The 14773-nt window shown below is 48.2% G+C and overlaps 1 protein-coding gene across 1 annotated transcript; it reads left to right on the top strand.

Annotated features, from left to right (window-relative positions):
- The first annotated feature begins 8120 nt into the window (after positions 1-8120).
- Positions 8121-14535, top strand: NKX6-1 (NK6 homeobox 1). Its single transcript, XM_033105311.1, has 3 exons — positions 8121-8941; positions 10627-10799; positions 13028-14535. The coding sequence occupies exons 1-3, from the start codon at positions 8272-8274 to the stop codon at positions 13280-13282; spliced, it is 1098 nt and encodes a 365-aa protein (XP_032961202.1). The 5' UTR covers positions 8121-8271; the 3' UTR covers positions 13283-14535.
- The last annotated feature ends 238 nt before the right edge of the window (positions 14536-14773 follow it).

Here is a 14773-nt window from a genome sequence, read left to right as displayed (position 1 = left end):
TTGGTGCTTTTCACACGCTCTCTTTTTAAAAAGTAGTTTAATGAGATATGTTTCATTTGCCATAAAAGCCACTCATTTAAAGTGTAAAGTTTAGAGTTTTTAATATATTCACAGAGTTGTGCAACCATCACCACAGTCTAATTTTAAAACATTTTAAATATCCCCCCAAAGAACCCCTGGCAGGGAATTACAGTTATTCCCTGTTTCTGCTACCCTCATCCCCATTCCATCCCCAAGGAACCACTAATCTGTTTTCTGTTTCTGTGGATTTACATATTTTGCACATTTCACATAAAAGGAATCATACAATATGTGATCTTCTGTGACTGGCTTCTTTACTTAGTGTAATGTTTTCAAGGTTCATCCATATTGTAGCATGAATCAATACTTCATTCCTTTTTACTGCCAAATACTATTTCTTTGTATGGATATACTACATTTTATTTATCCATTCATCAGTTGATGAAACTTGGGTTGCTTCCGCTTTTTGGCTGTTGTAAATAATGCTGCTGTGCACACCAGCTGTGAAAGTTTTTAATAGACATACGTTTTAATCTAGTTTTTTTTTAAGGATGAGGAAAATCAGACTCAGAGTGCTAGAAGCTAAGCTTCTGATTCCTAATAAAGCACTCTTTCTACTCCTTATATTCCAGAATGATCAGAAATACAAGTTATTTTTAAACCTCCATTATCCCACAATGCTTCTGCTTCTGTATCCAAAATGCAGGAACATCTTTTGAATTTTTTCTCAAAATATTTTTAACATATTTGTATCTAACATATCTGTATTCTTTATAATCCAAACTGCAGATAGGCAGTGATTCCATTCTTATAGTAAGTCTTTTGTAATATGTTGGCTGTACTATAATTCTTTTAAGTAATAAATAATTCTGAAGGAATTCCGTTGGGAGTTCTTCTGGAATGAACCACCTCTTGTTATGTGCCTTAGAATGCTGAGGAAATGGATACTGTGCAAAATGACTTGGTGGTAGTAAATAAACATAATGTAAACTATGTGAAATTAAAATTGAGTGCCTAAATAAGCTGTAATCACCAGTATGCTGCACTTCTCCAAGTACAGAAACCGCATGCAGCCAGCAGGTAGCAACCTCCCAGAAAGCATTCCACAGCAGCTGGTTACCAATATTTCATTTGTGCTCTTCTTCAGTGTCTGCTAGACTTCCTCACTGGTTTCCTGGTTCTAGCCCCACAATCTAGTTCATATCTGCCTTTAGGTTGCCCTTGTGCATATACTTGGCTATTGGTCAATTATTAGACCCATAGAATATGAGCATTGAAAAGCACCACAGAAATGACCTAAGTCAACTCTCCTTCACCCATCAATATTTTGAAGATGAGAAAAATTAGGCCCAGTAGGTTCAATAACCTGCTGACCTAAACCAATACTGTTCTAGGACTCCTAAATCTTAATCCAGGCTAATCCCAAACAAAAGAGGCGTAATATTACTTTTAGAAATTAAATTTTTATTTGAATAACTTTAAAAAGAATTCAGTAAGCTCCAAAATAATTTTCAATGTTTTTTTTTTAAAATCTAAGAAAATGTGAATTTCTTTTTTTTCTGTAATAGAATATGCAGAGGTTCACTTTGTATATTTATTTACCAATTTACAAATTCAGGCTGTTTTCATATGCATATAATTTTTTTTTTCAGTTATCAAAGGGGCAGTTTAATATAGTGGTTAAAAGAAAGGCCTCTGGAACCAGACTACCCTGGGTTTAAGGCCCAGTTTGCCCATTACATAGCTGTATGCTCTTGAGCAAGTGATTTAACTTCTCTGTGCTTTAATTTCATCCTTCGAATGGGGACAATTATACTACTTAATTCAGAGTTGTTGTTGAATTAATACTGTAAAGCACTCAGAACAGTAAACACTCAGTGTTGACCATTGTTTATGTCTTAAAATTCTGAGGACCTAAAGGGGTTAGGTAAGTGGAAGAATCAGGGCAGAAACCTTGGCACTGGAGCATGATGCTTCTCTGCAAGATTATCATTTGCTGGAGTAAGCTGAACCCAGGTCTTTCAACATGCGCAGGGCCCCTTTCACTTCCCAGGAGGATAAGTCTGGGAGATTTTAATGCCAGATCTGAGTCTGCTTTAATAAGTGAATAAAGCAGGTTATAAAAATGGGCTGGAAAAAAAGTGCTTAAGAATACACTATCGTCTATTCAGTATGATCTCAACTGTGAAAACGAAGCATAGAATAAAGATTGTAGAAAAGACAGCAAGCAGCTATTCCAAAATATCAGAAGCGTTTGCCACTGAAGGTAGGATTGTGGGTGACTGTTTTTATAATTCTCTGTACTTTCCAAATTCTCTGTATTGAACATTTGATAATCAGGGAGGAAAAGTTGAAAAACAAAATTATTCCAATAAAAATTGAAATTTGCTTTATCACAATGAGTCAAATAATGGAGTGTAAAGAAGCGTAAATGAGGAAGAAACATTTAAAATCCAAATATTCAGTTTAGAGGGCTTTCATTATAGAATAAAGCAAGAACTGACAGACCCACAGTTCACTTTGTGAATTTTGCATTTCAGATAAAAATTAAGCAAATGTTACTCAAAGAGCACGGCAGTTACACAAAGGCAGACCACCTTATTATGAAAATAAATACAGCATGTACTTTTAACACAGCAGGGAAGGCTTGCTTCTCTATACCGAATGAACCGCTTAGCAGTTTTTTCCACAAGAGGGCGGTAACTGCTTAGGCTTTCTTTAAAATGGTGTGCGAGGGAACCGGGCACTGTAATCCAAGCAGGTACGCAAATAAAATAACTTTTCTCACCGAAGAATAAGGAACCACACACGTGCGGAGGCTGAAAGGACTAATACTGACGCGCTCACGCACATCCAAGTCAGAAGCGACAACTTTTACCAGGACGTAAAAAGGAACTAGTTTACAGACTCGTTAAAAATTACCTAAATTATGTTCAATGGACCTTATTTATACGTCCAGGTATAAGTTTTTCATGGACGTTCACATCACATACTGTTTAATCTGGTGGATCGAACTAGACTAGCATTTTATTCTGTAAGGAAATTGTAGCAACCCACAGACATTTCTTCAAGCACATGATTCAACACCAGATCCTGTTTTCGAGAATATATTTCAAAGAACATGGGTTCCTTGGAAGCAAATGGGTCTCTGCTGAAAATGCTTGGGAGGCGGGAGGGATTATACACACATATATGTGCTTTGCTGAAGCTCAAGATCAGTTTTCTCTCTAGTAGGTCATTGGTGCTTTCTTGTATTTACTCTTACTCCTGAATTCGGGTTTTGACAATGCAGACATTTCTGGACTTGAAGTATTTTCCATCTTCTTGCATCTTTCCGAGGACGCTTGTTATCCCCAAGAGAAGCTCAGAACGGATTGTATGATTGTGCGGCTGGGGTGCCCTGCTGCCATTCTGAAGACGGTTGAGGGATATCCAAGCTTGAGGTTGGAGATCTTTTCCGTAGAACCCACAAGGCTGTCGCTTCCCTCTCATGTTTTGCATTGGCCTTCATTGGGAAAGCACTGAACACAGGATCCTATAGCGCTCTTCGCCCCCAGGCATTTGTTGGCCCCTCTCTACCCCAACCCCTTTCCAAATCGTTTTATTAATTCCCGGTCAGGAGAAGCAGCAGTCAAGCGTACAGTTCCCACCCCACCGCATTTACAGGAGGTAAAACAGACACGCTCTCCCTCTTCCTCTGTTCTCCTTCTCCGGGACTGGGCTGGTCCAAGCTCCTGGACATTCTTTTTTTCTCCCTTGAGTTTCTACTCAGCCGACTGCTTGACCCCTCTTACAACATTAACATAAACCCAGCGGGCCTCCGGGTTCCACCCAAACAGGCCTGGTCGTCCCGCCAAGTGGGATTATTAAAGAAATCATCTAGACAATTCAAGCAAACACATTTTAGAGACGTTTTTGGCCTGAATACACACATAATTTCCTTCAGACTTCCTACCCCCAACACACGCACTCACACCTTTTGCGAGTAGGGAACTGGCTTCCTGTGGCTACATTTGAGAATCCCGACATTTAACATTAATATATTTGGGTAAGAATGGTTAACATTCATCCCGGACCGCTGGATTTTCGTACATTTAGCTGAGGTTTCATTTGCATTCCTTCTGTGAGTTACCCTGAATTTAGTGGCTGTTCCATCAACTGAAAACAAGTCTCAAAACGCGCTAGGCGCTTTGGAGTCAAGGGTGAAACGGAGGGCGGGGTGGTCAAGTGGGTGGCGCAGGCTAACACAATAATTTGCACACAGGTGCGGTTGTTTGCAGGCTCAAAGAAAGTTGAGGAGCGCCTTGCCTTTCCTCACCCCTGCCTACCCTATTAGCCTTTTTTTCAACCTCAGAATTTGTCAAATCGCTTTCATTTATTTTTCAATTAAAATGCAAATCATTCGCTTTCAAACACAGCCCCCCTCCAAATATATATATATATAATCTCAGAGATGCGGGGGTGGGGGGGCGCGTCGCGACCACGTGTTACAAGATCCATTCCTGGGGGTGGCTTAGAAATGTATGGCTATGTCAGCTAGGTCTTGGGCAGAAAAGCGTGAGGGATGGGGGTTCCTGCAGGGAGAGTAAGTCCTGACTCTCTAGGGTGTTTTTAAGCCCTGTGTAAGACGGCCCAGACCAGAAACCGGCCTCCGGCATCAGCATCAGGTTCTGCTAGTCTAGAACTCGGCCCGAGGATGGTTTTAGCTCCTTAGGGGCAGGGACATCTCTCCGGGCGAATAACAAGGGCAGCCCAGCCTCTACGAGGATGCCCCCTGCTCTCCCTGCTCCCAGCTGGAGAGAGACGGAGCAGATCGATGACCCGCAGCACCAGGCAAAAGGCACCGGCCTTCCTTCAGCGCCGCGCAGGAATACACAGTGCCCCACTCGAGATTCAGGCACTCGGGGTTCACTCCCAGGGATCCAGGTACACAGACTCCATCATCTGTTTTATTGTCACAGTTGAGAACAATGCTGCTATTTTAATTCCGTAATGTGAATAAAAGCAAACGATGGAGATTTCTTAGGCGCACCCAGTTTGGCAACTATCTACCAATGGCTATTAACCTGGAGTTGGGTTGAGAGTCTCATGAAATAAAGGGGAGATCGCTTTTTGACATTGGAATCTTTGGGATCACTAACCTCCTTCACTCCCATCCCTACCTAGACCTTGAGAATGCAGTGCCTAGGGATGGGTGTGTGTGTGTGGGGGGGGAGGTCGCTGGTGGCCCAGGCACCAGGTCCAGGCGGAGACCGTGGTGTTGGAGTCTCCTGAAGGGAGAAAAAGTTTCGTTTTTAACGAAGTGAGAGGCAAAGGGGCGCAGCACCGGGGCCAAGGCCGGGCGAGGCGCACCATCCTCCTGCCGCGGCTTCCGGCCCAAAGTGGCAGGCCGCTGGGTTTAGATGCATAGCCCAGCAGAGCATCCTCGCAGGGAAACGCAGACGGTCCCTACATCAGCTCTCTTCTTACCCCACTCAGCATAATTCCCGCAGACGAAGGGCTTCACCTCTCCCAGGCCAGATTCTAAGGTCTATTGAAATGATGGATTTAGCTCAGTCTGGAAGTTAATGAACAAGGGTGGAGAGGGAAGAGGACGGGGACCAAATAAGAATAACATTTAAAAAAATCTCATAAGTGGATAATAAAAGTGACAAAAGATAAACAAAAATTAAAAAAAGAAAAAAACCCAGCTCAAGCTCAAGCTCAACCTGCCACCCTTAAAAGGCCAGTGCTTTGGAAACAAGGTTATCAAAGCAGCTTAAGCCCTCCCAGCTTTTCGTGCTTGGACCCCCACGTGAGTGTTTTGGCACACAGAGCAAACTCCATCCATGGGTGGTGCCGCTCAAGTTTTATTCTTGAGCCATTTGTTTGTTTCCTGCGAATTAAATTTGGACTTAACGATCTCATCCAAATTGCTGTAGTGACCATACCCCAATGGTGTGTTACTTTAACATCCTGAAATTTCAAAATTGTGCAAAGGTCTTCCTCCTTACGTACGAAGCTCAACCCTGCCGGGAATTTAAAGACCCGCCAGGGATAGAAGAGATTGAGAAGGGAATAGGAAACCACCCTCCAACTCCTAAACCCTTGGCATCCCATCACCACAGCCCTGAAGTCCGGACATCTCCATCTCCCAAAACAACCCTGCAGTGGAGGGAAATGGGCCAGAGTTTCGGAGACGGTTTTAAGAACTTACAGTCCCCGAGGGTAAACAGATACTTCGGTATCTAAAGGCTCCACTTCACTCAAAACAAATAACAATAATCAAAGGGGAGGAAAGTTGAGGGAAAAAAACTCACTGCTCTCTGTCTAAACATCGCACGAGAGATAAATAATAATTCCCATTAAGCTGATTCCGTTACCAGCGAATTGAGTAAAACTATAAATGATAATGATTGCGGGGAGACTCAGGAATGAAAAGAAAAGTAAAAGAGAAAGAACAGAGAAGGAAAGCGGGAGGTGGCAAAGATGGAAGAGGACGCTCCTTCGGCCTACAAGAAGATTAAGGACATCTATAGGCTTAAGGAGCAACAAATTAATTTGCACAATTCTGGGAGAGCCCAGATGGCCTTTAATTAATCCCTTCAAAAGAAGGAGCTAGGCCAGGGCTGCGCCGGCTGCCTGCTCCATTAGCTCCATTTTACAAGGGACCAGACTCTGTTGGAGGTGAGGCGCCTCAAGCTTGTGGGGGAAGGGGTAGGGTAACGCGAACAGAAGAGGGGGGAGGCGAGGGAAGAATATGAACTGCTTTTCCATAAAAGGGCTGGGTTTTCATTATTCTTCCCTTTAAAAAGTAATACCCTCATCGTTTCTACTCCCTCCTCCCCTTTCCCATTTTATTTAACACAATTAATTGAGGCGTCCACTGGCCCCGCGGCGGAACCGCACCACTCGCCAGGTCCCGCCCCCTGACCCCACCCACAGGAGGGATGGAAGTGGGAGGGGGCGGGGACAAGGCGGGCGCGGCCTTACGGCTCGCCCTCTTCAGCCAATCAGAGGGCGCGGCGCTCCCGCTCCTCGGCCCCGCCTATCTTGGCCGACTCGGAGTGACGTCCCCCAAAGTTCTTATTTTGGACCCCCCCACTACCCCGCCCTTTCGTTCCCCCCTCTAAAGAGGGGTAGGGAGTGATGCAAATGTTTTATTACCTTTGAGAGCTTCATCTGAACTGTCAGGCCCGGAGGGAGAGAGGATAGAAGGAGGGAGAGAGAGAGAAAGAGAGAGAGAGAGAGACAGAGAGAGAGAGAGAAAGAGCCGCGAAGAGGGTCACTTGGCCGGAGGATAGGACTTAGAAGAGCGAAAGCCTGTAAAGCCGCGAAGAAAATGCAAGAGAAGAGAGGCAAAGGCGGCGAGTGAGAAGAGGAGAGGGCGCTGGGGGGTGGGGCGTGGGTCGCCAGGCCCGTTTGCAGAAGTGGACAGACAGCGGAGCCGTAACCAAAGCCGTCAGACTTTTCACACTTAGTCTTGTTTTTTGTGGGTTTTTTCTCTCACCCCTTTTCTTTTCAGTATTGCAACTGTAGTGCCCAGCGACCCAGAGGGGAAGGCGGGTCAGCGCGCGGACTCTGGGAACCGCGGGGATTGGTGGCACTGCCCTTTCTGGCGCAGCCGCCCGGGGCAGCGCCCGCGGAAGAAGCCCGCCCAGAGGCGAAATCCTCCCGCGGGCTGGATGCGCTCTCCTCCTCCGCGCAGCGAGCGCCGAGTGCGAATCAGCCTCACGGCGGAAAGAGCAGGGTTTCCGAGTAAGATTAGAGGAGCGCCTCGGGCGGAACTCGGCGTCCTTTGAACCTTCCTACAGAAAGCGAGCCAGCCCCCATCCTACGACATCAAAGTGGAGATTTGGTGACTCTCAACTTTGTTACAAACTCTCTGGGGCCGGCCTGGGGTTTGTTTTGCTTATTTCCCGTGGGGAGAAGATGAGAAGTAGCGCACTTTGAGCGGCGAGGAAAAGTGAGGAAGAGAAGAGACCGAGATTGAATCCAGGACTCTAGGAGCGAAAGGACTGCCAAACCCACCCGGACGCCCGCCGGTCTCCGCGAGCCACCGCCTCGCGAGTGGCGTGTTTGGACATTTCTGCTGCGCAGCTCTAAGAGCAACTCTCCGCGGCTGCGTTCTCCGCCTAGTTGGCAGGTCGCCTCCGGGTGCGCGGAACAACTCCTCGCTCGCGCCTTCCGCGCTTCTCGCTCCCTTGAGCCCGCCGGGGGCACGGGCCGGCGCCCTCGCTGTGTGGCTGCAGGCTCCGGCCTGGCCGTGGGATGTTAGCGGTGGGGGCGATGGAGGGCACCCGGCAGAGCGCGTTCTTGCTCAGCAGCCCGCCCCTGGCCGCCCTGCACAGCATGGCCGAAATGAAGACCCCGCTGTACCCTGCGGCGTACCCCCCGCTTCCCGCCGGTCCTCCCTCTTCCTCGTCCTCCTCGTCCTCCTCGTCGTCGCCCTCCCCGCCTTTGGGCGCCCACAACTCAGGCAGCCTGAAGCCCCCGGCCGCAGGGGGGCTCTCGTCCCTGGGCAGCCCCCCGCAGCAGCTCTCGGCCGCCACCCCACACGGCATCAACGACATCCTGAGCCGGCCCTCCATGCCTGTGGCCTCAGGGGCCGCCCTGCCCTCCGCCTCGCCCTCGGGTTCCTCCTCCTCCTCTTCCTCGTCCACCTCCGCTTCCTCGGCTTCGGCCGCAGCTGCCGCGGCCGCAGCCGCCGCAGCCGCTGCCTCCTCCCCAGCGGGGCTGCTGGCCGGCCTGCCCCGCTTCAGCAGCCTGAGCCCGCCGCCGCCGCCGCCCGGGCTCTACTTCAGTCCCAGTGCCGCAGCTGTGGCCGCTGTAGGTCGGTACCCCAAGCCACTAGCCGAGCTGCCCGGCCGGACACCCATCTTCTGGCCAGGAGTGATGCAGAGCCCGCCCTGGAGGGACGCACGCCTGGCCTGCACGCCTCGTGAGTACAACCGCCCGCGCCCCGTTATGCGCGTTCTGCCGGCTCGGGGTCAGTCCACCCTGTTGCCTCCCCAGTAGTTTGGCTGCGCCGGAATCGTACGATTTAGGCTGGTCCAGGGCGTTCAGCTATAGATGCTTGCTTTCCAGAGCTCGCGGGGTTGCGTCCAAGCGCCCGCCTCTCCCCCCAGTCTTGGGCACGCCTCGCGGAACGGGTGTGCACGCGTCCGCGTGGAACACAGCGCGGTGCAGGGCGTGTGTCTCACCCCAGGCCCTCGCCGCTCGGGGAACGACCCAGCCGGAACCGCAGTCCGGGCCTGGGTGAAAGAGGTGGAGAGGGCAGGAGAGGCCACTGCACCCCGCCCGCACCCCTGCTTTCCAGGCTCCTGCCTGCCGGCCAGGGCCCCACCCCACCTTCGCCAGCCTAACTGGTCTCGGCTCCGGGAACCGGCGGGGACGGGCAGCGGCGAGCCCTCCACAGCTCTGAGCGGAGCGCGTACATTTGCTCGTACGTCTCCTCCAGCTCACCTTTTTGCTCTTGTCCCCCGAGTACCCTCGGCCCGGGTGAGCTCACTGAAGACAGGCCGGTGGCCCGCGGAGGAGAGCGAACGCCAAGTGACTTCGGGCGGCTCCCCACCTCTGGGCTCTAGCTTTCCCACCTGCCTTGACCCTGCGGGGCCGGGGAGCCTTGGGCCCGGGCTTAGTAATAGGGCAACGTGGAGCTTAACGTCCTAAAACGAGAAAATCCGGAGGAAGAACGAGGTGATGGGACAGGGACCAGGGAAAACGCAAGGTCCCTCGCAGGGACCTTGCTTGAAACCAAGTTGCCCCGGGATCACTGTAATCTTCTGGGTAGTTGGCCACCGTCCCCGGAGTCTCCCAGCCTCGGTGGTGGCTTTCGGGGCCCAGCCCAGGGTCCCTTGCTCGCTCTGTTCTTTGCTTTTCACCGAGTCCCCGAAGTTTCCTCTAAGTCAGCGGACGTCTTTAGTGTGGTTGAGCGGCGGTAATTGAGGGAAGTTGTAGGAGCTTAGTGGAGGCTCCCTTGGGAAGCTTCGAGACGGAGGGTGGCCCGGACGGGTGAGGGTGTGGGGAGACGCTATTGTATTCGTTTTGCTGGCCTTGTAGGGACCGCCAACAAAGGCGGCGCCCCCTCCCCCTTGGCCTCAGCGGCGTTACACTTGGGGCAATTTCACTCTCTTGTGTGCAAAACACAAGGCGCCCTTTGTAGTGCGGACACAGGTTAGGAAGGCGTTCGAGGAAAAAAACTAGTCATCTTCGTGCAAAAGGCTCCGGGGCCAAGCGAGCACCGACTGGACCAGGAGGCGAGAGCTGCCTTCCACCCCCCACCCCCAGCCCTCCACCCGCTTTCCCGCAGTCCTCAGTGCACTGGGGCCTGGCGCTTTGGCTCCGGCAAACTTTAGCGATGTGTACCCTGGCTGTTTGACATTGGTGTTGGGCAGAAGGTTATTTAGAGCTGCTCCAGACCCACCCGGCTTTTAAAAAACAGGTGGGATAAAAAGGCAAAAAGGGAGGCGCGGAGGGACTGGAAGGGCCACGCCACTTGTGGTGCCCGCCGCCGAATAAGCTTTCCTTTCCCATCAAAACATTGTTTTGCGAGTTCGTTTCTTTTCCGTGGAGGCCGCTGTAACTGATTCTTTCCCCCCTATCTTTGATTATCTATTCTCGAAGATCAAGGATCCATTTTGTTGGACAAAGACGGGAAGAGAAAACACACGAGACCCACGTTCTCGGGCCAGCAAATCTTCGCCCTGGAGAAGACTTTCGAACAAACGAAATACTTGGCTGGGCCGGAGAGAGCTCGCTTGGCCTATTCTTTGGGGATGACGGAGAGCCAGGTCAAGGTGAGTGGGCCTTGTAAACCTCTAGAGATAGGTTCCCCTCCCCGGACGCGCGCGCGCGCGCGCACGCACACACACACACACACACACACCAATCTAATAAACACGCCTGGGCTGCGGGTCTGAGGAGTCTGCCGAGAAGATGGGATCAGCGAAGGGGGTCGGGGTGGGGGTTACAAAGGCTCTGGAATCTCCCGGGAGGTCAAACTGTTGATGAACAAAAGGAATCAAGCCCCCCGCCTTTGAAATTAGGTTAATCTAGATAGCAGCATGTGCTGGGAGAACTCGCCATTATTAGAGAATAAAAGCATTGCCGAAATATCAGCCCTGATAATAGATCAAGCCACTTAGATAGCTTCTATTTATTCTATTTGTAAAGATATGCAAGCTTTTGTTTGTCAATTCAGACTCCACTAGCTATATAATTTTCTAATGTAGATCAGCATTAAAGTGCTACTATATTAACTCCCAGGTTTTTAAAAAAATAAATTCACAGGATCTAACCACTTAGCATGGATGAATCTGCTTTTAGTTTAGCTGAAGGCAATCACTTTGGAATAGTAATTTTCTAAATGAATTAACAAGATTATTACTTTATTAGGAAATTGAGTTCTGTTTAAAATAAGTATCAATAGATGTATTTTACTGTTTATGGAAATTATTTAATTAAAATGTTATTTAGTTTATGATTGAGTTGTACAATGTATTTACAGGGAATCAAATTTTTGAAATCCTCCCTAGAAAAATAAAGGGGTTGAGCCAGCTAGCTAAATTAAATCTAGTGGTTTCCTATATCTCTAATATTCCCTTTTGTTCCTCTTTTTCATGTATTATGTTTGGTTTTTTGGGGGGATGTGTTTGTGTGTAAGTCTGTTTTCATTAGTCATATTGTTACTCTCTAAAACGTAGGAATAACTGTTAGCCATGTCTGCTGGTTGGAGTGTATTTTCCCCTGGACAAACATCATAAAATGCATTTCAGGAGTGATTTTCTATGTGACCATTAGAATACCATCACAGTTAAAACTAGTTTTGCAGCGGTTGATACAGAGCTGCCACAATAATCTGGAGGTCTTCACTTGTCACCGTAAATATGTCTGTGTGGCTCAAAGTGAATTATTATAACTATATAAAGAAAACAAAAATCACTTTCTTGACAATTCTGAATCTCTAGGTAAAATACATAATGGATGAGAAAAATTGATGAGATGCATTAAGAGGATAATTCAATATGTTTGGGAAATTGGTTGCTTATTGCTGATGCTTTAGGTTAAAATATGTGTATCAAACGTGCGTGTCAATCATCGTGAATAGTCTTAAAATATTTTATATGGAATGAATGTATTGGGGAGGAACAATATTAAAATAATTTTTTAAAGACTCGGCATGCTAATAGTGGGAAATAATGTAATGGGCAAAATTTCACTTAAAAAAAATAACTGATGAAAACTCTAGCTTTGACTTTGATTTTATGAAAAGCATTAAACCAGAGAGAGACACACGTAAACAACTGTGATGATTTTGACTGAGCTATTAAGTATTTTTATGTATTTATATTAGTGATTTGAGTGATTTGAGGTTATTAGTGATTTGAGGATTCTGTTTTAGATTAAAAAAAAACACTTTACATCATACATTGCAAGTGTAAATTGGGAGGGGTGTTTACCTACCATGTAAGTGCGTATGCAGACCTGAGATAAGTGAAATAGGTAGATATCAGAAAGTAAAAACGAGAACGAAGGTAATTGGGATAAATGCTGTATTTTCTCCCACACATCACACTAAAAAGCGAGTACACTTCGGTTGTTTGGAATACTTTAACCTAAGAAAGTAAATAACGAATAAAACCACAGTCATTATTTTCAAAGGGGAAAAGTTTTCTACTTTAAACTAGGAAGTAGGAAAGCGCACTCATTTTTTGGGAAACTCAGTTTTAAGTTTCCAAGTTGTTTTCTCTGCTGAGAAATGGCTCACTGACAACCTCATTACAACTTGTGTTACTATCGCTATGGCAACGGCAGTTTGTTGGTGCCTGTTATTCAGAGGAACCTGGGGGCGATGGAGACCGACTTTGACGGCCCAGACAAGGGATGTCTCTGAGGGAGGGTGGCAAGCCGTCAGGGGGCCGCAGGAGCGTCCCCGGGATGTGGGAGAAGTGGCACTACCCGGATCTGCTCGCGTTAAATCCCTGCCGCCCTTGTCTCCCCTCTCGTTGCCTGGATCGGCCCGCAGGTCTGGTTCCAGAACCGTCGGACCAAGTGGAGGAAGAAGCATGCGGCGGAGATGGCCACAGCCAAGAAGAAGCAAGACTCCGAGACCGAGCGGCTCAAGGGGGCGTCGGAGAACGAGGAGGAGGACGACGACTACAACAAGCCCCTGGACCCCAACTCGGACGACGAGAAAATCACGCAGCTGCTGAAGAAGCACAAGTCCGGCAGCGGCGGCGGCCTCCTGCTGCATGCGTCCGAGACCGAGGGCTCGTCCTGAGCGCCCGCCGCCGGGCCACCGCCTCCGCCGCCCTGGCCGTGGGGCCGCGCACGCCCTGCCTCCCAACCCCCGCGGGGGCCCTTTGCTATTTTCTGAGATGTACATATCTATTTTTTTAACCTAGAAGTTGAGGAGGGCGAGGGAGAGAGACTCGGGGTTGATAAGAAGGCAGAAAACCTGACGCAATTCACTACTTAAAGAACGCCACCGAAACTCGCAGCTGGGACAACCCTCCCAGCCACGTTCGGCCCCTAGTCCCGTTCCCCCGGGACGGAGAGACCTCAGCGCCCGGCCCCCTTGCGCGTCCTGGCTCCGGCGCACGGCGGGGGCGGAGGCGCAAGGACCGGTTCTCCAAGGATCTACACCCACCGCGCGGGGGACCTCGGAGCCACGCGGGCGGGCGGCCGCCACAGATGGGAAGAGGGACGTTTCTCCTCCCACAAACTGCTGTGCGGACTAACGTAACCTGTTGAAGGCCCTTTGTAAATAAATCGTGAGTCACACTGACTAGAAGTTACTTTATTGTGAATATTTAAAATGTAAACTGCTTTTTTGAATTTGGTAGAAAAAGATGGACCCCCTTCTCCCACCCTACCCCTTTTAAGAGCTACTCAAACCACACGTCCGTCTTTTATTTTGAACTTAATTTGAGAAGCATTGAAACGAATGTTCTCAGCCTCCCTCTCCTCGCTCCTCTGCCCGGTTTGGGTTTGTTGGATCTCACTTTCCCCCTCTTCCCTTCCCGCTCTTCCCCACCAACCCCTGGCTCCGCGCCTGCCTCCAGCCTCCAGGACTTGAAGTAGAAGACATGGAACCAGGGAAGGCCTCAGACTGGCCTCTCCGGTCCTCTCTGAAATTGCACAGTCGTTTGTTGCTATTTATTAGTGATTTAAAGAAAGTGTTGGGGAGGGAGGGGCTACAATAGCTTGTATTTAATTTAACTCCTTTCTGATAAAAATTCGTGTTAAAGTAGATGGTGGGAATTGTTACAACTGCTCTGGGTCAGAAACATAAAAATCCATTTAGTTGCTGTAACTGAATTTGAAGTGTTTTGTATCATAAGAATACTATGGACTATGTAAATTGTTTTCTTTTTTAAGCTGATAACGGTGATATATTAGCATCTTTAACCTTTATTAATTTATATAAGGAATTCAGTTTGTAAAGAGAAAAAAAAAACCCTTTGCAAGACCAGTAAAATGTAATGCACTTTCTGTTTCAAAGGATAAATCAAATTAAAAACAGTTTGAAGACGTCTTTTGCCTTGAATGAAAGGGTACAGATCATCTGATCTCATCAGAGATCTCAAATAAAAGCCAAGACCACAAAAATTGTATATTGGTTTCTTGGATAAAATACTTGTTACATCATCATCGTCATCATTATTTGGAAGAGTGGGGTCACACCTTTCATTCTCCTTGGTTTGGGAAGATATAAGAAATGTAGCCCCACTCATAGGGCTTTTTGGAGAGACTTGTCTAACAGGCTGCT

Source organism: Rhinolophus ferrumequinum, chromosome 5, assembly GCF_004115265.2.
Source record: "Rhinolophus ferrumequinum isolate MPI-CBG mRhiFer1 chromosome 5, mRhiFer1_v1.p, whole genome shotgun sequence".
Classification (NCBI taxonomy): Eukaryota; Metazoa; Chordata; class Mammalia; order Chiroptera; family Rhinolophidae; genus Rhinolophus; species Rhinolophus ferrumequinum.
This window is presented reverse-complemented; position numbering and strand designations above follow the sequence as displayed.